This window comes from Sinocyclocheilus anshuiensis, unplaced genomic scaffold (assembly GCF_001515605.1).
Source record: "Sinocyclocheilus anshuiensis isolate Anshui unplaced genomic scaffold, SAMN03320099.WGS_v1.1 scaffold1531, whole genome shotgun sequence".
NCBI classification, from domain to species: Eukaryota; Metazoa; Chordata; class Actinopteri; order Cypriniformes; family Cyprinidae; genus Sinocyclocheilus; species Sinocyclocheilus anshuiensis.
In genome coordinates, this window is record NW_015551200.1 from 473,726 (window position 1) to 499,200 (window position 25,475).

A 25,475-nucleotide genomic window follows, 5' to 3' on the forward strand; every position below is an offset into this window, starting at 1 on the left:
ATTTGTGACCCTGGAGCACAAAACCAGTCATAAGTAGCACGGGTATATTGTAGCAATAGCCAAAAAAACATTGTATGGGTCAAAATTATCGATTTTTCTTTTATGCCAAAAATCATTAGGACATTAAGTAAAGATCATGTTCCATGAATATATTTTGTAAATTTCCTATCGTAAATATATCAAAACTTAATTTTTGATTAGTAATATGCATTGCTAAGAACTTCATTTGGACAACTTTAAAGGCGATTTTCTCAGTATTTTGATTTTTTTTGCACCCTCAGATTCCAGATTTTCAAATAGTTGTATCTCGGCCAAATATTGTCCTATCCTAAAAAACCATACATCAACGGAAAGCTTGTTTATTCAGCTTTCAGGTGAAAAACTGACCCTCATGACTGGTTTTGTGGTCCAGGGTCACATATGAAATAATTCATGCAATTATTAGTAAATGAGACCATAAGTCCTCACAGACTCCCATCTCCTTTTTGTTTTATCTGTCTTGTGACTGCAGAATGAAGCTCCATTACTCAGCGTTCTTAAACAAGATGTGTTTGTGTGTGCATGTGTTTACCTGCTGGGAAAGCGCCTGCACAGGAACACTCTGAGGCTGAGAGAACAGCTGAGGATCTGCTGCCCTTAACATGAACTGCCCACTTCTGCAAAACAAGCCAACATTACACTGCTGTAAATAGATTCAAGGATCTAAATAACGAGTCAGGGTTTGCCTGCATTTTGCTACAAAACCTGAAATCATATATACTGTGGGGCTACGCTGAAAAAAAAAACAGCTTGGTAAACATATTAAATAATGTCTCACTGTTGAAATAACCACAGCGAATAATGTCTTAATGAAAGTTATTAGCTCAGTCTCTAAACAATGCAAGTCGATGGGAAGTAATAGTTTTCATTTCACATTTTGACAAAAACAAACGTGTGTCTGTGTGTAAAGTGGACGAAAACAACAGAAAAAGACACAATAAATAAAAGACTCAGAGAAGCAAAAGACAGAGACCAAAATTACAAAAAGACTGAGTGGCTTTTAAAGAGAAATGATTAAGACTGAAAAACTGATACATTTGGGAAAAAGAGGGATGAGGAATAAAATAGGAGCGAGAGCGTGAGGGCACACAGATCACTTGTTAATTAAACCACAGAGCAGAAGGAATCGAGAGGAGCTATTAAGGAGATAAACTGTGAGAAAGGTGAGAGAAAACTGAAGGTCAGCAGTCAGCCTGACTTAGTGACTGCCACACGATCACCACAAATGCTGTGGCTTATGAGCACTGTGGAGTGTGTGTGTGTGTCCTGTCAAATGCCTCACCAACTTCACCGAGGTAATTAAAGCTAATGACTAGTGCACACTACACAAAATCAGTCCATCCCCCAAAACACACACTCTCGACACCCCCTCGCCTTAATATAATGTCAATTTACTCCTGTACGGCATCTGATTATTCAAAATCTGTCTAAGCAAAAATGGGCCATATCCCACAGGAAATGAGGAACAGAGATGCCACCTAAAGTGATATTTCAGGAGATGAGGAATGAAATGTTTAACATGAACTATAAATAGTGAGTAAACAATGTAATGAATGATTGTACACTTCCATATATCATCTAGTTAATATATACTGAAGACTATATACTTCACTCACTCTCAGACAGCATGAATGCACTGTAATGCTGTTAATGAGAGTAATACACTGTAATGCTATCGGTGATCGAGGACATATTGCTTGGTCTACTTGTGAATCATTACGTTTTTAATGACTTCTGAACGTAAAATAAATTTCCTGGGGAAACAACCCTGGATTTATTCCATCACTCCAGGTTACACACATACTCACTTGGGCTGCTCTTTGTCATGAATGAAGCGCACAACTCTACGTTTGAGCTGAGTAAAGGTGAAAGTGTCGTCTCTGCCCAGTGCTCTCTCTCTGTCATTCTCCAGGACCACGAGATGCCCGTTACTGGGTGGCTGAAGGAGCTGGAGCAACATGCTCTCTAATTGGCTATCTGCATCCTTGATTGACACGAGTGCTGGATCCAGAGGCTTAACTCCACCAATAGGTACCAGCAGAGAGCCATTGATGTAAAGAGATGGAGCGCGGCTGTTTGCTGAAGAAACAAAAAGGATGCAATGTTCAAACACTCCTACAGTCTTAACAGTATTAGAAATAAGAATTTTCCACAATTCTGGCAATAAAAGCATTCATTTCTATCAAATATGTGAAGTTAGGTTACCATGGCAGGCTCTTGTTTTGGGGACAGCGTAGTATCCGTGACCACAGTCCAGGATGCACTGGTCACCTTTCAGGAAGGAGTTCTCAGCACAGACATGGCACTCACCTGCACTCACACACTCCAAGCAACCAGCTGAGCATGCTGGGAAATAATAGCAGACAATCTGTCATCAGATTCAGGTAGGACACGAGAGGGAACTGCGTCACACCATACTGAGCGCCTCTAAAATGAGCAGTCTTATGAACACGCCAAAATGGGCAATCTAGGCAGTCATGATCACTCTCCCAGACCAGATTCACAGCACTCACCGGTGCACTGTCGGGTCGAGGCATCTAGAAAGTAGCGCTTGCCACATTCCAGCACACAGTGCCCGTTCAATACGGCATATGGCAGCTGGCAGCGTTGGCATTGGCCATGGACCTGGCACTGCTCGCAGTGTTCATCACAGCCTGTTCATAGAAAGAATAAGGAAGAGAAAGGCTGAAGAAACAAAATTTGATTCATATTTAATGAGATCCAAGTTTTCGTCTATCACTTTTAGGGTTGCAAAGGGGTGGAAAATTTCCGGTAGACTTCCGGAAACTTTCCAAAAATCCCTGGAATATTCAAAAAAACAAAATCCTGGAAAGTTTCCAAAATTTTTGGAATGTTTCCGAAATTTACTGGAAATGTTCCACCTTTTTGCAACCCTAATCACTTTACATACTGATTTTTTTTTTTTAATTTACTGTTTAAAAAGTTTGGGGTTGGGAAGATTTAGCATCTTCAGTGTCACATGATCCTTCAGAAATCATTCTAATATAATGATTTGCTGCTAAAGAAACATTTCTTAATATTAACCATCTTATAAACAGTTGTAATGCTTAATATTTTTTGGAAACTAATATTTTTCCCCAATTCCTTGAATAGAAAGTTCATAACAACGGCATTTATTTGGAATAGAAATCTTTCGTAACATTACAAATGTCTTTACTGTCACTTTTAATAAATGTAGCAAGTCCTTGCTGAATAAAAGCATTTATTTATTAAAAAAATCTTGCTGACCCCAGACTTTTACATTTATAATGCAAAATATATTACATTATTACTAATATTACTATTATAATGCATTTATAAAACATAAAAAAATTATAGTGCATTTAAAACTGATTAAAATATAATACATTTGAAATAAATGTAGTTTCCTCTTGCATTCTGCTAAACTGCTTTAGTATCAAATACTACATGCTACAATAACTGGATAATAATTAAAATTCACTTATTGACCTACTGATATCTAAGACTGAAGAAAGTGAATTTTAAGTAAGAGTCAGGAGCTTCTTCAATTCAGTCCATAACTACAACATTGCTGATAGACTTGTCTTTCAGTCTCATTTGAAATCAGTCCATTAAAGTGCCATTAAACCTTGGCTATAGCGCAGCGACTGATGTTGGCACTATACAGAAGACATCAGAGGGCCCCGACTGTGACAACTGACTGAGAGATTGAAATGTCAAAGTTTATTGAGCTAGAAAATTGACTGGTTGGACTCATAATGAAGGTTGTTATTTTTGTTGATGACTGACTCAGACATCTCTCAGCATCCTGGTAGAATCCCAGTGAGCATCCTGGCACACAAATGCCATCCTGCAGGACGTATCCCTCCATGCACTGCAGACAGTCACTACGCAGGGGTCCGCGGCACGCGTTACAGCTCCAGTCGCATTCTGAGAGAAACAGAGCGAAAGAGAGAGTGAGTGGGAGGGATATAGAACGAAAATATGATGAATTGGAGTGTGATTGAGGAAGAGAGTAAAATAAGAGCAAATGAAAAAAGAAAAATTTAGCATCTTCAGTGTCACATGATCCTTCAGAAATCATTCTAATATAATGATTTGCTGCTAAAGAAACATTTCTTAATATTAACCATCTTATAAACAGTTGTAATGCTTAATATTTTTTGGAAACTAATATTTTTCCCCAATTCCTTGAATAGAAAGTTCATAACAACGGCATTTATTTGGAATAGAAATCTTTCGTAACATTACAAATGTCTTTACTGTCACTTTTAATAAATGTAGCAAGTCCTTGCTGAATAAAAGCATTTATTTATTAAAAAAATCTTGCTGACCCCAGACTTTTACATTTATAATGCAAAATATATTACATTATTACTAATATTACTATTATAATGCATTTATAAAACATAAAAAAATTATAGTGCATTTAAAACTGATTAAAATATAATACATTTGAAATAAATGTAGTTTCCTCTTGCATTCTGCTAAACTGCTTTAGTATCAAATACTACATGCTACAATAACTGGATAATAATTAAAATTCACTTATTGACCTACTGATATCTAAGACTGAAGAAAGTGAATTTTAAGTAAGAGTCAGGAGCTTCTTCAATTCTGTCCATAACTACAACATTGCTGATAGACTTGTCTTTCAGTCTCATTTGAAATCAGTCCATTAAAGTGCCATTAAACCTTGGCTATAGCGCAGCGACTGATGTTGGCACTATACAGAAGACATCAGAGGGCCCCGACTGTGACAACTGACTGAGAGATTGAAATGTCAAAGTTTATTGAGCTAGAAAATTGACTGGTTGGACTCATAATGAAGGTTGTTATTTTTGTTGATGACTGACTCAGACATCTCTCAGCATCCTGGTAGAATCCCAGTGAGCATCCTGGCACACAAATGCCATCCTGCAGGACGTATCCCTCCATGCACTGCAGACAGTCACTACGCAGGGGTCCGCGGCACGCGTTACAGCTCCAGTCGCATTCTGAGAGAAACAGAGCGAAAGAGAGAGTGAGTGGGAGGGATATAGAACGAAAATATGATGAATTGGAGTGTGATTGAGGAAGAGAGTAAAATAAGAGCAAATGAAAAAAGAAAAAAGGCTACGAGACAGTGATAAAGAGAGCATGAAAGAAACTAGATTTGCAGGTGTTGAAGAAAATACCAGCGCTTCTGAGGAAATGCATGATAAAGACCAATCACTTTCAATTCATTATGTAAATTCCAACAACATTATTGCATGCAGGAATGGAGAACTTTTTAGAAATGCTAATTAATAAAGCAATACGCCATGAGAGGCTGTGTGTTATAGTGATTATACTGTGAGTAAAGTGAAGTGCTTAAGTACCCCACACATTTGTTATTATAACACAAGAAGTGACAGATCGCATTGTGACGTATGTACATCTGAGTGAACAAGATTATTAAAAAAGAAAAAAGAGTGGGAACTTTGTTCTATCTGTAAGTTGCTGATTGGATGGAGGCAGATCTAAATACGAGTTACCAGTCAATTATAAGGAACAGTTGGGTTTAAGTGGATTAGAGAAGTCCGGAATATGTCAACAGAGAGATGTATTTCATTTCACCGGAATAACATTTTAATTAAAAGTTACAAGGTCAAAATTTGCTTTAAAAATAACACATATACATTAATAAGATCAATAAGGTGCATTGAGAAAATAGACAGGATGAATTTTCATTAACATTAGGCTATACAAAAGATATCAATGAACATTAAATAGTTACATTTATTATGTATAATGAATAAACAGTTTGTCCAACAAGTAAAATAGTTAATTGGTCTAACTAAAAGATGTTTACAGTTAACAAGGCAGTAACTTAATATTTAATTAACATGTGTCATTTAAAAACCACTTGAACAATGCTCATCTAATTAGAATGGACCATTCTTTTTAATTGACCTTTCTTTTTATAAATTAAAAATTATAATTATAATTAATCATAATTTTATAGCTGTTGATTTTAGCACGTTGGAAAACTGTATTGACCAATTAAAAGCCATTAACACAACAATACATTTTACAAGGGACATTTTATTTGAATTTAATGTTAAATGTGTTAAACTATGACATTTATGAAAACCAAAAACAGACCTAAGGCTGAAATTACCTGAAAAACCAAGCTTGAATAATGTCTGTACAAAAAAGAAATATGAGGGATTTCAATATGCCGCTCGACTTACAATGAGAAAGAGACAATGTTTCAGTTCTCAAATCATCTATTAAAGAGAGCGCTAGCCGACCATTTGATAACTCACCCGCAGACCTCCGCTCTCTAAATCAGCTCAGCTCATTAAAAAGCCCCATCACGCTCTTTCTGTGCTCTATCTATATAACCACATCATCTCTCCCCTCATTCACCAAAACCATCCTCCCAAAATATTTCAAACATTTAACTGAAAAGAACAGTGGCTAACGTCATTTAACACTACATCCAATTCAGACCTCTGTGATGTCCATAAAAGCATCTCATTTGTCCTTATGACATTTAAACTATGTCCTTCTTTCACATTACCCATCCATAAAGACACAAACAACAATGATGTGTTGCATTATTAAAGTGCTCCCTCCAATTATTGTCAAGGTAACCTTCATTCACTGTACTGCAGGGGTAAACATGCCAAAAAAGCATTCATATGCCCACTATTATTGTCTCTCTTTCTGCTTCACTCGAGATCACTCACACACACATCCAAAAACTCAAGGGACAAAAACTAATCTCCACAGTATTTCCTTTTGATCTCCTCTGCAAATCCCATCAAAATGAAAGAAATGTCTCACGGTATGGGGTCTATGTTCAACATCCAAATCCCAAACCACATCGTATTAAGATCTGAACACACTCACAATTATTAACAAAAAACAATCTTCTCTGCAATTACTCTTGCTAGCATCTCCACATTAATCTTCTATGAAATATACTTGACCTTAATTACTAGAAAATGGATACATTCTATGTATGTATGATACACCATGTATCATACACTTGCCAACTTTGTATGTGATTACAGAGAAAAACTGGGCATCACTACCAGACTTTCAAGTCATTCTGAACACAACAAACTCAAGAAGAAACTTGCGCCTTGTTGCTAGTAGACACGTGACAAATGAAAACAATATGTGTTCTAAAATCGCCTCAAAATATCAAACATGTTTTGATCCTCCGTCTGGATGAATTCCAGAAAAAGTCTGGGTCCACCATACACTATGACCTTCTGAGAGATCTGTGTAGTGAATTCCAGCCTTTCTATGATGAATGTTTAAGGTCTATGAAGCACCAAAAAAGAACTTGGCTTCTGAGCAGTACAAAAGCAATAAATACAACAAACATACACATGAAAGAATCAGTGCAACAGAAACAGTGTAGTTTAACAATACAGGAAGGAAATGAGGGGTAGTTTGTAGTCTAAATTAAGATTATTCCATGTTTAACAGTGAAACCGGGCTGAGACTCACCTCTGCATGTGCGTGTGGTGGTGTTAAGATAATACTGATGAGCACAGCTCTCATACTGACACTCCCCAAACAGAAGAACTTTAGCTGGATCACTACATGATGTGCACACACCCGCCATCTCACAGCTCAGACACTGAGTGTCACACACTGAAACACACACAATAATCATTTAATCAATACTTATCAGTCAAATGCACATTAAAGGGGTCATGAACTTTGTACTGTTCTCTGAGGTCCACTTTTAATGTTATCAAAATTTTGTACATCAAAAAACATTATAATTTAGAAATAATTGGCTATTTTCTGTCCTGTTTTGATCCCCCTCATCAGAACGCTCTGTTTGAATAGGCATGGCGGATTGTAGACTCGGAAGTAAACGCCCACTGCTATGATTGGCTAACAGTTGTGTATGTTTGACAGCCTACATCCTTCACAGATGGACATTGCTGTGATTTAGGTTAAAAACACATAAATACTCAGTACATATCAAACGATCTGTAATAACAGTCAAAGCAATAGTGACCACATTATAAAAACAGTTACTCACTGTTGGATCCAATATAGTAAGCACAGCATCGTCTTTTAGTTTCAATCTTTCAAATTGTGCCTTGTTTGTGCACAAATCCGCAGTAAAATGACATGAACAAAAGACCAAGTTTTTACTGACGCAGTCTGGCACTTCATTAAAAAAAGTTCATCCACTCTTTCATGTCTCACGGTATGGGGTCTATGTTCAACATCCAAATCCCAAACCACATCGTATTAAGATCTGAACACACTCACAATTATTAACAAAAAACAATGTTCTCTGCAATTACTCTTGCTAGCATCTCCACATTAATCTTCTATGAAATATACTTGACCTTAATTACTAGAAAATGGATACATTCTATGTATGTATGATACACCATGTATCATACACTTGCCAACTTTGTATGTGATTACAGAGAAAAACTGGGCATCACTACCAGACTTTCAAGTCATTCTGAACACAACAAACTCAAGAAGAAACTTGCGCCTTGTTGCTAGTAGACACGTGACAAATGAAAACAATATGTGTTCTAAAATCGCCTCAAAATATCAAACATGTTTTGATCCTCCGTCTGGATGAATTCCAGAAAAAGTCTGGGTCCACCATACACTATGACCTTCTGAGAGATCTGTGTAGTGAATTCCAGCCTTTCTATGATGAATGTTTAAGGTCTATGAAGCACCAAAAAAGAACTTGGCTTCTGAGCAGTACAAAAGCAATAAATACAACAAACATACACATGAAAGAATCAGTGCAACAGAAACAGTGTAGTTTAACAATACAGGAAGGAAATGAGGGGTAGTTTGTAGTCTAAATTAAGATTATTCCATGTTTAACAGTGAAACCGGGCTGAGACTCACCTCTGCATGTGCGTGTGGTGGTGTTAAGATAATACTGATGAGCACAGCTCTCATACTGACACTCCCCAAACAGAAGAACTTTAGCTGGATCACTACATGATGTGCACACACCCGCCATCTCACAGCTCAGACACTGAGTGTCACACACTGAAACACACACAATAATCATTTAATCAATACTTATCAGTCAAATGCACATTAAAGGGGTCATGAACTTTGTACTGTTCTCTGAGGTCCACTTTTAATGTTATCAAAATTTTGTACATCAAAAAACATTATAATTTAGAAATAATTGGCTATTTTCTGTCCTGTTTTGATCCCCCTCATCAGAACGCTCTGTTTGAATAGGCATGGCGGATTGTAGACTCGGAAGTAAACGCCCACTGCTATGATTGGCTAACAGTTGTGTATGTTTGACAGCCTACATCCTTCACAGATGGACATTGCTGTGATTTAGGTTAAAAACACATAAATACTCAGTACATATCAAACGATCTGTAATAACAGTCAAAGCAATAGTGACCACATTATAAAAACAGTTACTCACTGTTGGATCCAATATAGTAAGCACAGCATCGTCTTTTAGTTTCAATCTTTCAAATTGTGCCTTGTTTGTGCACAAATCCGCAGTAAAATGACATGAACAAAAGACCAAGTTTTTACTGACGCAGTCTGGCACTTCATTAAAAAAAGTTCATCCACTCTTTCCTAACGTTGGGATCAGAAGGAAGGCGATGCAAAAGACTGTTTTTCCACAACTTGGCACTGCACAGTGTCTTGTCTTTGGAGCCATGCTTATCGTTTGATTTCTGCGTAGACCTGCGTTTGTCTCTTGCTATTTACACTACGTGTGAATTGGTGGGCGGGGCTAAACAGGCAGCGATGTAGAAACAGGCGTTGATTTTCTTCTGCGGAGGCAGTGTTTAACAACACTATTACATCATAGAGTGACACATTTCACACCTTGTCGTTTGGCAGACTGGCTTCAATATAAGCTGTTTTTAGACTAATGAGAACGTTCTGAGTTCTGAAAATTACAGGATGTTTTTACAGTACAGTGACCACTTATATGTCAAAAGATCAGGGGAATTTTGATTTCTCATTTCATGACACCTTTAAGTACTTACTTTGGCACACCCTGTTTTCATCAGCGTAATATCCAGTTGGACAGCGAGGGCTGCAGAGACCTGATGGGGCCAGAACCTCAGGGGCCAAACAGGAAGTACAGGAGTGAGGACCATCCCCACTGCACTCCTCACAAGAAGTGTGACATTCTGGAGAACACAGGCACAGGACAGTAAGAATGATGACCAGATAATTAGGACAGTAAGAATTATCATAATGAGAATAAGATAATTATGTCAAATGTTTCTCAACTTTGGAAATATGATAAGTAAGTAAGGCTTCATTTACACCCTAATATAATACTATATTAAGGTGTACTATATATACACTGTAAACGGCTGTTGTATTTAATATGTATAAAAGATGCACACGATTGATTTAGACAGGACTCAGTTTTAGCAGATAAAGGTTACTTAAAACCATAGAAGCTTGAAAAATAGAGCAACACTTCTATTCATTTTGACATTTTAATCAGTGCTGTTGCCAAGGACATTTACGTTTCATGACAGTATTATAAAGACAGAAGACTTAAAAGGAATACTGTTGACATCCAACACTTGTACTCATAAATTTCCATTCACATATGACTTTAAGTCTGCTGTCAACTTGACATATCACCTTCAAACAGGCCAAAGACATTTGACAATGCTAAGTGCAAGTAAATTCCATTGCTGGTCTTTTGCCTTTAACACACATAGCGTGTTATATATGCACATTCGCGTATAAACACTTTTGCGCGCACACACACACTCCCCCTTGATATCACCAAGCAATTAAAGAAGGTCATAACAGTTTATAGATCACATCAGCATCTTAAAAGATTCTGCATTAAAGCCGAGCACTACATCACACTCCCTAATAAAAACAAATGCACCGTCTCATCTACACTGTCAGCAAAGGAGCCACTCTCAAAGCATCACAGGTAATTGAATCAGGGTTATGAAAACAGAGGCTCCGGCTATATTACATTGAGAGATCATGTAGAATGACAAACCAGTGTATAAAGAGGATGCTGGCACTGAGATTAGACGCTGTGTGTGTGACTGATGATGCTCAATCTACATAGTGAAACTCAATGCTGGAAATAAAGCAGCACACGTTTTTCTCAGAGGAAGACAGTTAGATGATGTTGAAAGATGTGATGAATTATCATCATGCGATGTAGATTAGAGTTCTTCAACGTACTTCCCTCTAAAATCAGTTAATCCAAATCAGATTGCAACCGTACAATTTACTGTTTGCTCAGAAGGCCTACTTTTCAGATTAATTTATGACTACATATAAATAGGCAATCTGAGAAACAACGCGAGCAAGGGGAGTTGTGTAAACACAGTAGCAGTGTAGCTCCATTGCTCCCATTATTTATTCATAAAGATGTTTTAGATGTCATGTGAACATGTGAATTCTTAATTGTTACTTAATTTTAATAAGATTTAAGATTTAATAATTAAATCTGATTTCATGCATTAATCTTGCAGTTTGCAGCATCCATATTGCTATTGCATTATCTCACAAAATCATTGCAAATCACATTTGTTGCACATTATAATTCGGACACAAAATTATTTCCTATAAATAATTGACTCTAGAATAAGTAATATTTCATAGTTACAAATTTGATGTGTGTTATTGCTTTATCTAGGATTGTTCTGCATAATAAAGCAGTGGATCATGTGTAGCCTGGTTGTGGGACTACGTTTAATTTTTTGCTCTGAATTCGCTTTTTTTCCCATTATAACTTACTTTTGCAAGCTCCGTGCCACCGGTAGTATTTGGGTGGGCACTGTGATATACAGTGATCTCCCAGCAGCAGCATCCTGGGAACCTTACACCACAAACACACAGTGCCAAAGCCAGACTGCAGGTCTGCCACACACCGCTGGCATCCCTCCTCACACTCTGATAGAGAAACAAACAGACGGTGAGCGTACATTATTATGCATATCCATAAGAACATCCTGAACTGAAGAGAGGAAATGGAGGAAAAAAGATCTTATCAGATTCTTATCTTCAAAATGTTCTAAAGGTGTAAAAGTAAACACTGTGCTATCTGTATATCCTCTCTCACTCCTTATCAGCTGTGAGAGCAGACTGGCTTCATTGCCATGGACACGCTGAGGGCGCTGATAATAAAGAGATGCATATCAACCAATGAAAATCCTCGTTGGCTCATTTCTCAGGCTGAGTGATAATATGTAGGCATGAGGCATCGGTGCAGATTCTTTGAATTATACATATAGTTCATGCTTTATTTACTCATATTACAAGATCTAAACAAAAAAGGAGGTCTGTGAAATGTTTCTGAGGAAAAGCAAACAGTTACTCAAACAGTAAGAAGTGCTGCTGTAACCTTCAGCATATAATAAAAATAGGAGCTCTGACAAATTGTGAAAAAGAGAATAAGGTTATTTTAAATGTTCTTACATAGTAAACATACTGTATATTTCAACATGTTGACAATAACAAGTCATGGTAATTATTGTCTGTGGTTTTTCAGATAAACTGCATATATTTTGAGACTTCAATGTCAAAGTCTTTCTGAACGATTCCACTAGCACTTTACAACAGCAAGGACATATTTACAGAACATAAACTCATCCAACCTGAACCATTTCAATATCAGTCCTCTAGCTTCCATTTAGGAGCCTTTTACTGTTACATAAATCATCACAGGTCACCTTATAACAAAACATCACAGTACAGGTTTACACCAGTTTTAGAAAAGTGTCACATTAGACAGCATGCAGAATGATTTTAAATGGCCCATTTTTTTAAAAAAGAGTGGTAACATATGCATAAATAGGTTTCATGAGGAAAAATGGATAACACTTTAGTATAGGGACCAATTCTCAATATTAACTAGCTGATTATTAGCATGCCTATTATTAACATATTGGCAGTTAATTAGTACTTATAAAGCACATATTCTGCATGATCATATTCTACAACTCTAATCCTACCCAATACCTAAACTTAACAACTACTTTACTAACTATTAATAAGCAGCATTAGAGGAGTTTATTGAGGCAAAAATCATAGTTAATGATTTGTTAATAGCGAGAACTGGACCTTGTGTAAAAAAAATTTCTTTTTTAAAGAATGTATTACTTTTATTAAGCAAGGATGCATTAGATGTATTAAACACATGAGGCAGCAGAGATTTTTATAATGTTACAAAATATTTTTATTTCAAATAAATGCTGTTTATTTCTTTTCAGATCAAATCAAAGAATTCTTTAGATAAAAGTATGAGTTTCCACAAAAATATCAAGCAACTGTTTCTTGCACACTAATCACTAAATCAGCATATTAGAATGATTTTGAGGATCATGTGAGATCATTTTAAATTTATTGTTAAACACACTATATCGCAATTTGTTTTGTTTTTTATTTTAAAACTGTTTATGCCTGCTTTGACTGACAGTCACATTTATCTTCTAGTGAGGATAAGTGTAGACTTTCTCCATTTACTGCTTCCAATTTGTTTCCTCATGTTTACTGCACAAAACCTCCTCTCTTTATGAGACACAGACTGGTACTTCAGCCACATTTTATTAAGACCCAAATAACTGGATAACAGAATTAGCTAGTTTCAGAAATAAAACTGGCTCAGAGCACATTCAACAAAATAATTAACATATTTCCCCATTTATGTACTCTTGGCATTGACTTTACAACAATAGCTGACATGCCCTTTGAACACCAAATCCTCCCCTGAAGGCAAAATGCCCATTTGACACCTTAAACCAAGCTGGTGCAATGACTTGAGATCAAAGGTGTCGCCTGGAAGCATTTTAAGAATGTTTTGGTGACGGAAGATTGATTTTCACTCACCAATGCAGTAGCCCACAGCATTCAGGTACTGGCCCTCAGGGCAGCTGGTTCGGCAGTAGCCGTTATGGAGACTGGCGTGGGCTGGACAAGCAGAACAGTCAGCCTGAGACGGGCCCGTACACTCCTTACATGATGGGTGACAGGCTGAAGAGAGACAAAAGAACTACATTACATTCATAAAATAATCTACTGAATTGTACTAATCCACAGGGACACAGCCTTCGGAACAGAACAGAATAACACCCAAAAACACCTTGGCAAGTACGGTCCTGAACATGGAAACCATAGGGACATTTATCGAGACACTGCCCTTGATGAAGGACACTGGGCCGTATACAGGAAGTACAATTCTGGAAACTTCTACCAGTGCAGCCTGAACATGAGATGTGACATTCTGAGAGAGAAAAAAAGAAAGAAAGTGATATTAGTCACAGTCTTGTAAACAAACTCAAACAGTGTACCAGATACCCCAATAACATAACATAATATAATATAATATAATATAATATAATATAATATAATATAATCAATAAATACTTTTATACAGCAAGGATGCATTAAATTAATCACAGGTGTCAGTAAAGACTTTTACATTAATATAAAAGATTTATTTTTTGAATAAATGATTTTCTTTTGAACTTTCAGAATCAAAGGATCCTGAAAAAATGTGTAATGGCTACTGGAAATTCAGCGGTGTCACTGCAGGAATAAATTAAAATTTAAAATTATATTAAAATAGATCTTTTATACATACTTCATAACTCTTTACTGTTTTGTAATCAAATAAATGCAGCCTTGTTGAAGAGATGTCTTTCAAAAATCAAAAGTTTTAAAATTTTAAAGGTTTTAATAAAAGTTTCAATAAATGTAAAAACAAAACTTTCAAAGCTGAGTTCTCCACATGTACTATAGGAAGATCAGAGAGCGGACCTCATCTCAGGGCTCAGGACAACAGTTTTGTAGAAATGATGCCCAATCTGCCTTTAAGTCGTATGTGTAGACAAAGTGCATTTGCTCTAAAAAGGCTGTCAGTCAGAACAGTCAGAAATGTGCACACAGCTGAATGAAAGCAGTGGGCTCCAAAAAGAAAGCCTGTCACGGGTGTGAAGGGTGTGAAGGTCTCCACTAGTCTACCAGACTGAATGTGAGAGACATTTGGCAGACACATGCAGACAACACATACACACACACACACACACAAACATGCATAATCACTGGAAAATACAAAGATGCAGAGGCTCTTGACAATCTCCTCGATTTGGAGAAAAGCAAATCCTCCTCTTTTTATGAAACACAGACTGGTATTTCAACCACATTTTATTAAGACCCAAATAACAGGATAACAGTATTGGCCAGTTTCAGGAAAAAAAACAAAAAAAAACACTCGGAGCACATTTGACCGTACTCTTGGCATTGACTTTACAACAATAGCTGACATGCCCTTTGAACACCAAATCCTCCCCTGAAGGCAAAATGCCCATTTGACACCTTAAACCAAGCTGGTGCAATGACTTGAGATCAAAGGTGTCGCCTGGAAGCATTTTAAGAATGTTTTGGTGACGGAAGATTGATTTTCACTCACCAATGCAGTAGCCCACAGCATTCAGGTACTGGCCCTCAGGGCAGCTGGTTCGGCAGTAGCCGTTATGTAGACTGGCGTGGGCCGGACAAGCAGAACAGTCAGCCTGAGACGGGCCCGTACACTCCTTACATGATGAATGACAGGCTGAAAGGAGACAAAATAATGAGCACAACATTACATTCAAAAAAGTATCTATTGAATTGTATTAATCCACAGGGAAACTGGCTTCACAACAGAACAGAATAACATCCAAAAACACCTTGGCAAGTACGGTCCTGAACATGGAAACCATAGGGACATTTATCGAGACACTGCCCTTGATGAAGGACACTGGGCCGTATACAGGAAGTACAATTCTGGAAACTTCTACCAGTGCAGCCTGAACATGAGATGTGACATTCTGAGAGAGAAAAAAAGAAAGAAAGTGATATTAGTCACAGTCTTGTAAACAAACTCAAACAGTGTACCAGATACCCCAATAACATAACATAATATAATATAATATAATATAATATAATATAATATAATATAATATAATATAATATAATATAATATAATATAATATAATATAATATAATATAATATAATATAATATAATATAATATAATATAATATAATATAATATAATATAATATAATATAATATAATATAATATAATATAATATAATATAATATAATATAATCAATAAATACTTTTATACAGCAAGGATGCATTAAATTAATCACAGGTGTCAGTAAAGACTTTTACATTAATATAAAAGATTTATTTTTTGAATAAATGATTTTCTTTTGAACTTTCAGAATCAAAGGATCCTGAAAAAATGTGTAATGGCTACTGGAAATTCAGCGGTGTCACTGCAGGAATAAATTAAAATTTAAAATTATATTAAAATAGATCTTTTATACATACTTCATAACTCTTTACTGTTTTGTAATCAAATAAATGCAGCCTTGTTGAAGAGATGTCTTTCAAAAATCAAAAGTTTTAAAATTTTAAAGGTTTTAATAAAAGTTTCAATAAATGTAAAAACAAAACTTTCAAAGCTGAGTTCTCCACATGTACTATAGGAAGATCAGAGAGCGGACCTCATCTCAGGGCTCAGGACAACAGTTTTGTAGAAATGATGCCCAATCTGCCTTTAAGTCGTATGTGTAGACAACGTGCATTTGCTCTAAAAAGGCTGTCAGTCAGAAAGCTGATCCATGTGCACACAGCTGAATGAAAGCAGTGGGCTCCAAAAAGAAAGCCTGTCACGGGTGTGAAGTCTGGACTCGTCTCCACTAGTCTACCAGACTGAATGTGAGAGACATTTGGCAGACACATGCAGACAACACATACACACACACACACACACAAACATGCATAATCACTGGAAAATACAAAGATGCAGAGGCTCTTGACAATCTCCTCGATTTGGAGTAAAGCCCTTAGGACACAGGTGTCAACAGTCATGCTCCACTGTGACCCAAATCATCCACTTGTCTTTAAATTATTTGTCTGTTCAGCCAGGTTTCATTGTCAATCAGAACAAAAGGGCTTATCTACCCCTGTAATTCAGTACATTCCCCAAAGAAGAATAGAGGGTGTGCTAAATACCAACCCAGGCAATCCGTATTCTACTGAGTGAATGGGAGACAGGGCTAAGCTTTCTTTTAATGCAATTCAGACACACACAATAAATATGCCTAAAGGCCTCCCATATTGATCATTTTTCTTTTAAATGACATTTCAAGCCATGGGGTGTGTTTTGAAATGAAGCCAGGATATTGGGAATGGTACATGAGTTCTGAAAGTTCACAGTGATGGGATGAATTCTTTAATGTACTTTGAATCGATTTTTAAACTCACACCATAGCTGAGTGTGAGAGGCTACTGTACTGTTTGTTAAAACAGGCCTAAAAGGTATTTGGATTCTTTTGGACACTCAGAACCGCACTTAAATGTCATTAGTTAACCACACTTATACAAAATACCATTACATATTTACTTCAATTTTCCTAGCTATCTTTGCAACAAGTCTTCAACTCTAACCTTTAACCAACTAGGCTCTTTGTAAAGCATTTAATAATGCAATAATTATTGTTATTAGTAAAGGTTTTAATGGTTGCCCACAAAATATAAATAATACTAATAATTGAAAATTATTTAAATTGGCTCTTGCTTTCAGATCACACAATAGTCACGTTCCAATTTAATTATTTATAGTTCTTGTCACCCTATTGAGTGAGACTAACACAAACATATAGAGGCCAGCAGAGAGACTGACTTTAGAGGGATTTACAGATTGGAATTTCCTCTGCATGATATCTGATCCATCAGCACATCCACACACACACACACACACACACACACACACACACACACACACACACACACACACACACACACACATTCACACACACACATTCATTCACACACACTCCAGACAAGTAGCCCTGAGGAAGCTCAACATTTTGTCTGAGCATGCTGGCTCAACACAAAGGTCTTCATTGAAGAAAGAGGCACTTGTCATTATATATATACAGTATATATATATATATATGACCATGGACAACAAAACCAGTCATAAGGGTCAATTTTTCGAAATTGAGATTTGCTGAATAAATAAGCTTTCCACTGATGTATGGTTTTGTTAGGATAGGACAATATTTGGCCGAGATACAACTATTTGAACATCTGGAATCTGAGGACATGTAGAAATCGAATATTCAAGCTGTTTATTCATTTTTCCACCCATGAACAAAAAATGAAAACTTAAGCTGAATTCTCGTTTTTCGTTTTTTTTCCAAAAAACGAAAAAACGAAAAAGGAGCCGTTTTCTAATTTTTCTACTTTCAATATTAAATCAAAAAACGAATGATCGAATGATACACGGATTCATATTACTAATCAAAACTTAAGTTTTAATATATTTATAGTAGGAAGTTTACAAAATATCTTCATGGAATATGATCTTTACTTAATATCCTAATGATTTTTGGCATAAAAGAAAAATCAATAATTTTGCCCCATACAATGTATTTTTGGCTATTGCTACAAATATACCCCAGCAACCTAAGACTGGTTTTGTGGTCCAGGGTCACATATATATATATATTTTTTATTATTATTGATTTGGTAACACTTTACAATAGGATTTAATTGGTTAATGCATTCTATATTGTGTACTATCAATGAACAATAATTTTAAAGCATTTCCTAATGTAGGTTAATATTAATTAGTTCATATATTAATATATTTTTGAACAAAAACTATTTTAAAATTAACAGTATGTTTATAAAGAAATATGAACCTAAACCTTTAAATGCTTACAATATATGCATCATGATGACATTAACCAACAGAACCCCATTGTAAACTGTTACCAATTAATTTTATTTAATAAAATATTTCATTGTGAGCAATTTTAGGAATAAATGCAGAATGAAATTGATCATATTCTGACAAATAAAAGTTTTATACACCATATCTGACACGTACTGGAGCCAGAATTCCATCCCTGTGAAGTTCTCAGCATGTGGGAACATCATAAATACAGAACTGATTCACTGTGTAAAATTCAGAAACCATTCAACGGGACTGTTAAAGCAACTGTAAATTTTATTCAGTGCTGTGGGGGTGAGGTGTTGGTGGTACTACAGAAAGCCTGCAGTCCTTCAGGAATATACCACAAGCACATGTTGTCATACAGTTTTAATGTAATACATTTCTGGGTTTGTGTATGATGGCTCACACCCGCACTTTTTTTCGAAAGATCAGCCTTTTCTTTTAATTTTCAAAAAATGTAATTCCAAATCCTTTTTGGCAGGATTTGGTCAGGATTTAAATTTGAAATGAACCGCGTTCTCCACAGGGTATTTAACATCCTGTACAACAGCCCTGGTGTATCTGGAATGAACTGCAGATCTTCAGTCATCGAAGATTAAGACATTGGGAATAACTAGTGCAAACAACCTGCAGTGAGTCACTCAACACGACGACATGCACATTCTTTTTTCCAGCGTTTATCTTGCCATCACTTCATAATCAGGGAGCTACTGAGAATTAAAATGGTAGCGTATGTGTCTTCATCCTCAGAGAAAAATAGAAGAATGTGTCTTCTTGTTTGCTCACCTCTGCAGGTCCGATCTGCGTCAAAGTAATGCTGTGGCCTGCAGGCAGACATACAGGACCCGTGAGAGACATGTCCATTTTTAGGCAGCAGGACCTCTTCCTGTTTGACACACTGCATGCAGTCTGAGGAGTCCGGACCCACACAGACCCTACACAATGAATGACACCCTGAAAATAGAAGGAAACATGTTGAAAAAGTAAAGTTCATACACACATTAAAGCTGCACACAGCACTATATCAAAAAGGGAATGTCTCTTTGACTTTAACCGACCTTAATTTATGCTCCATAAAATTGTTTTAGACTAAACCTAAATTTTAGCCATTTCATTTTATACCTCATAAATATAGTTAGATAGTTTAGACTTTAAAGCTGCTTTTGCAAGGGGACCACGAGGTACATCCACACAGTTTATGACATTCAGATTTCATGCACGCATCCACACCTTTGATTTTCTATCATGGTGGGAAATTTTACATTGGCTACTGTTTTTTAACAGAGCTAATGACATTTCAGTCCCCCAAGCCATAAACCTAACCCTCACACAAACCTTTTCACATTTTTTTTTTTTTTCAATTTTCATTAAGACATTTTAGTAGACTACCATTCAAAAGTTTGGCATCAGTAAGATTTTTTTGTTGTTGCTGCTATTTGTTTTTTGAGAAAAAGTTTATATGTTTGATAAAAAAAAATTTAAATAGTAATATTGTGAAATATTATTATAAAACAATATTATTGTGATGAAAAAGCTGAATTTTCAGCAAACTTTACTCTAGTTCAGTGTCATGTCAGTGCATGATCCTTCAAAAATCATTCTAATATGTTGATTTCTTATCATCACAGTCGAAAATGGTAAGGAATTGTGGAATCCATAATACAGTGTTTTTGTTTTTTTGATTCTTTGATGAAGTTTGAAGTACAGAACTTTGTTTGAAATAGATTTTTTTGCAACCTTATACATGACTACAATTTTTTTCCTCAATGTAATGCATTCTTTATAAATAAAAGTATAAATTTCTTCAAAGGGTAGTGTATATTTTTCATACTCCCTATAGCCTCACTACAGTGTAGATATATATCTATATACATCCAGTCTATAACACACACACACTTAAGGAATTGTGGAATCCATAATACAGTGTTTTTGTTTTTTTGATCCTTTGATGAAGTTTGCAGTGCAGCCTTTGTTTGAAATAGATTTTTTTGCAACCTTATACATGACTACAATTTTTTTCCTCAATGTAATGCATTCTTTATAAATAAAAGTATAAATTTCTTCAAAGGGTAGTGTATATTTTTCATACTCCCTATAGCCTCACTACAGTGTAGATATATATCTATATACATCCAGTCTATAACACACACACACACTTCTGTGAACAAGTAGGCTGAATCTCTACACAGAGTCAGAGTAGGTTATCTGTATTCAGGACACACACACACACTCACCCGCAATGCAGTACTGATTGACATACTGGGGCAGGGGACAACTACACTTAAATGGCTACAGGTAACAGATAACCCATACTGAACAAAAATCCTCACTTTCCACACTACCTTACAATGCAACATATATCTATCTATCGATCTATAGGTCTATCTTCAACTGCAAGCAACTTGTCCCTCCATTTAGTTTTGGATATCTTTAAAATTCTGACCAAATTTTAAATCCATTTTTAATGATGCATTGCATCAATTAGTGAGTGGTCGAATCAAATCAAGTATTACACAAGAACTCTTTAGGACAGCTCATCTTTGATCTATCCTCTTTTATCACGACCCAGTTTTCACCACATAATTATGTAACAGTGGGAGGAATATCAGAGTTTTAGAAATGCAGTCGTACTGTGACAGTGTCCCCCTCTGGAGAACAGTCCCTCTCCGCAGGACTCCACACACTGGCCTTGGTTCAGGATGAGAGACTTTGAGCAGGAGGTGCAGTGAGACCCAGCTGGCCCTGAGCAGGACACACACGAACTGTGGCAGGCTGGAAGAACAACATAGGCATAGTTCAGCAGGTGGATTCAGTAGAAATCCCATGAGATGAGAGCAAAAATTACCAACCAGGACCTCTTGTAACTTATAACCTTTCAGGGCCAATTTCATCAAAGTCGGTTAGCAAAAATGTAACTTGTATTGCTGGAGTACTTTAGCACATCTCAAGTTCTGGTATTATTGTGGTTTTGCTACTTCCGAATATCCTCAGTCATAATGTATGGACTTTCTTATGAGCCGGTTAGGTAGAAAAGTGTTTGCAAATGGACTGTACACCACAGGATTAGGCTTGACTGTATTAATATATCATTTTAAACTCAAAATCATGCATCAAACTAACATCCAGACATGACAATTTTCTAACCCATGTGGTTTTGCTGAGAAAACGTAGTTAAGACATTTCAAGGGACTGACTCCAAATGACAGGGAAACTTTCCAAAGAATCATCTCTGGCAAAGAAAATGGGTTTCAGAATGAATGGTTTTTCAATTCACTAGAAAAGAGATTTATGAGTTTGTGTTTGCCAGTTTGCCTACATGGACATGTTGAACAAAATATTAAAAGTGTAAAAGAAAACTTTTCACCTTGGCAACGGCCGTGGTCATTCTTGTAATACTGTGGTGGACATTGTGGTACACATTTCCCCTGATGCAGTGCATGTTCAGGGGGGCAGCTCATGCAACTGGGGTTGTCGGGATGACAGGTTGCACAGGAAGGGTCACAAGCTACAACAGGATATAAAAATGTGTTATAAAATATTGCATAAAAAAAGAAGACAACTAACATTTGGATTAAAGAACTAGTACAACCTCATGATTAAAATATCACAATCACAATGACCGCATTCAAAAAAGAACAAATGAATGCAAAAAAGCCTCAGGACTTTCAAAGTCAGCATGCAAGATTTAAAGTGCTCAAACCACTAGCTATTTTTACCCATAGCCAGAAACCCAAAAAACTCCCATCAACACAGTTCTCTCATATGTTAAACAGACAAGCTGGATCTGTGGAGCTTAAGTTCTTTCACTGTAAAATACACATTTAGAGTGTCATTCTGCATTTGCTGTAGGGTTGTCAAGGTGAAGCTTAAATGTATTCGAGGTGACATTTCTGAAGCAGGCTTTTGTGTCTACTTGGCAAGATATTATCATCAACAGTGATAAGACAACGAATAAGGCCATAAAAATGCCATGACAATCGGACTAGTAAATGCTACATCCATCCAATACAAAATCAAAATATTTCCTATTTATATTCGAATAATAATAAAAAAAACTAATTCAAATTATTGGGTGCACTGTAAGGCTAGAATACACTGCACAACTTGTACAATTTGAACAGATTAAAAAAAACAAAACAGGGACATAATCTTGCTAACTTGCCGCCCCAGAAAACACTAAATGACTGTGGGTCATACACTATAAGACATTCACAATGTCTTGAACACAGCAAACACATGCAGAAACATATGCGTTTATAGGAGACGTGTGACAAATAAAAACAGGATGTGTTCAATGCTTGATATCCTCCGACTGGATGGAGTATAAAGCTAAAAAAACGAAATATGTGCCCATCATACACTAGGCCAGTGTTTCCCAACCTTTTTTTAGTCGCGGCACCCTTTGGAAATTTTAACAAACTTGTGGCACCCTACAAAATTAATTTTGTCACAATATTTGAATTTCTAACTTCGATATGATAATTTGAAAAGTATAGATATTCGGTACAACAGGGAAGAACTGCAGAATATAATGTCATACAGATATTGCAGAGCGTCACACCACATGAAAGTGAAACCTGAGCGGTGAACTAATTTTCGGCAGCCGAAATTTCGGTGCATCTCTAATTATTGGCGACATCAGAAATGGATATTATATAATAGATGCTTTTTTTAACATTTTAGCAATTTAAAAATATTAAAAAATGATTTTTTACACGGCACCCCTGCTCTCGAAAGACGGCACCCCGGTTGGGAAACACTGCACTAGGCAATGTAAAATCTATCAACTCCAGCTGCTAAAAATCTGCAGACTGGGTCTGAAGTTTGGCAACTAGAGATGACTCCTTTAGACTGCAAATCTGGTTGAAATCTGGGCAAAACGTAGTGTATTTCAACTTCAAGTTGTGATAAAAAAAACAAAGTTAGTTTAAATTGTTTAATTTCAAACAAACATTTTACTCAAACATTGTTTTAAGCAAATCTGTTTAATTAAAATGCTTTAATTAAAACAAACCACACAGAGTAACCAATTAGATGTGAATTCTGCCAATCATACCATAACAGCTGCCTTGATTAGCATAAAAGCCTGGACCACAATCCAAAACACAGAATCCATCCTTCAGTAAGTGGGAGGGGTCTGAGCATGTCAAACAATCCTGAGGCCCCTCCCCCCGACAAGATGAACAGGAGTCATGGCAACCTAAAGAGGAAGAAATCAATAACATGTTCAAAATTAAAACAAAAAAACTAAACTAAACAAACAGCATAAGGCAGAATTACAAGGGTACTTTATGTTCTAGTGTTGTGTGGTGGCTTTTCTGTGATGAATTAAAGTGAATTTACTTTGACTGCGACAGAAAACAAGCCAGTCAGATAAGAACAAAAGATGACCTTTCTGAGGGAGCTTGTAAAAGGTACAAAAAAAAGGCAGAAGAACACATTTGCGCATATAAAGAAAGTCTCACGATTTTAAGGACACATACAGAATCACATACATAAGATGTTGAATATGTGCATTAAAATACATAATGGCACAAATAACACAAATGCATCTCCACTAAGAATAACCTTCATTTATAATCAACCCTTGGTAAGATTGTAAGAATATATCCAAAGGCCTACTGATATCTAAACACCAAATACAATCCTTGCTAATAAATTTATCTTTAGGCCGTTTAATTTTTTTTGGTCACCGGCTAGTCACGTATTTCCAATATTTGGAAAAGCTTGATTATTGGGCTTTGGGTAAATATGGAAGGAGGGTTTTCTCTTAGTTTTCTCATGAAGTTCAAGATATTTGCTTTGTAAAATAAGTTACCTAAATTTGAATAGTCACGGCACTAACTCAATCTCCCTTTAGCAAATTTACTGAACTACTCCACATAAATATATCACACAAGCTTTAAAATCTCATCAATCTACCATCTCTTCTTCAGACAGAGAGAGAGAGAAAACGAGAGATGTGGAACAAATTAACAGTTGAGCACTCCTTCAAAATCACCTTCTGGTCCTTTCTGTTTATGAGGCTGAATATAACAAATAATAGAAGATGTCTGTTATTCCAGATTTTGAACATTTATAAACAAAACGTGAGTGATGCTTAGGGGTGTGCGATATTGACAAAAAATAATATCTCGATATTTTCTGGGATTTTATCGATAATGATAATTAGCTGATATTTTGCTGAGCGTGTTATTGTGCTGATGTCTTAAAGGTCCCATATTGTCAAAACTGAAATTTCCTGGCTTTTTTTCTTGATAACTGAGGTCTAGGGGCTATTTAACTACCATATAAGTTTCAAAATAGTCAGTCCACAGTAAAATGCACACAGCCTGCATAAAGTAGCTGTGATTTTTCACGAACCGTTGTGACTTCCGTAAAAAGTTGACGTCAGAACTACTCAGTCACCACCTTCAGTCACCACCCCGAGCACTGCCCACAGTCCCACTCTCCTTTTGCCAAACCCCCAGACAACATTGCGTCCATGCCATTGCTGAGCAACAACAAAACGGAAACATGTCGAAAAGGTTAACTTTAACCACGAAACCAGATCAGCCGACCTGTAACGTTACACTCTCACTCAAAGGATGGACGATCTGACAGGATTGTTACTATGAGGTGGATCACATCTAACGTGTATAGTAAAGACAAACTCACCGTGTCTATCTAGTCATGATGAAGATGTATATACATTTCAATTTCAG

General features: G+C 36.3%; 1 protein-coding gene across 1 annotated transcript in view; it reads right to left on the reverse strand.

The window, feature by feature from the left end:
* LOC107663364 (extracellular matrix protein FRAS1-like) overlaps positions 1-25,475 on the reverse strand; it is a 139,290-nt gene that overhangs the window by 37,253 nt on the left and 76,562 nt on the right. The window contains exons 15-28 of the mRNA XM_016453574.1: positions 23,828-23,971; positions 22,136-22,276; positions 21,403-21,543; positions 19,558-19,725; positions 15,702-15,842; positions 13,861-14,004; positions 11,770-11,925; positions 10,029-10,175; positions 8,902-9,048; positions 4,878-5,018; positions 2,553-2,693; positions 2,245-2,385; positions 1,848-2,118; positions 572-656 (exon numbers count right to left, since the gene is read on the reverse strand). Of these exons, the coding sequence (XP_016309060.1) occupies positions 572-656; positions 1,848-2,118; positions 2,245-2,385; positions 2,553-2,693; positions 4,878-5,018; positions 8,902-9,048; positions 10,029-10,175; positions 11,770-11,925; positions 13,861-14,004; positions 15,702-15,842; positions 19,558-19,725; positions 21,403-21,543; positions 22,136-22,276; positions 23,828-23,971 (2,108 nt within the window). The remainder of the gene's footprint in view (positions 1-571; positions 657-1,847; positions 2,119-2,244; positions 2,386-2,552; positions 2,694-4,877; positions 5,019-8,901; positions 9,049-10,028; positions 10,176-11,769; positions 11,926-13,860; positions 14,005-15,701; positions 15,843-19,557; positions 19,726-21,402; positions 21,544-22,135; positions 22,277-23,827; positions 23,972-25,475) is intronic.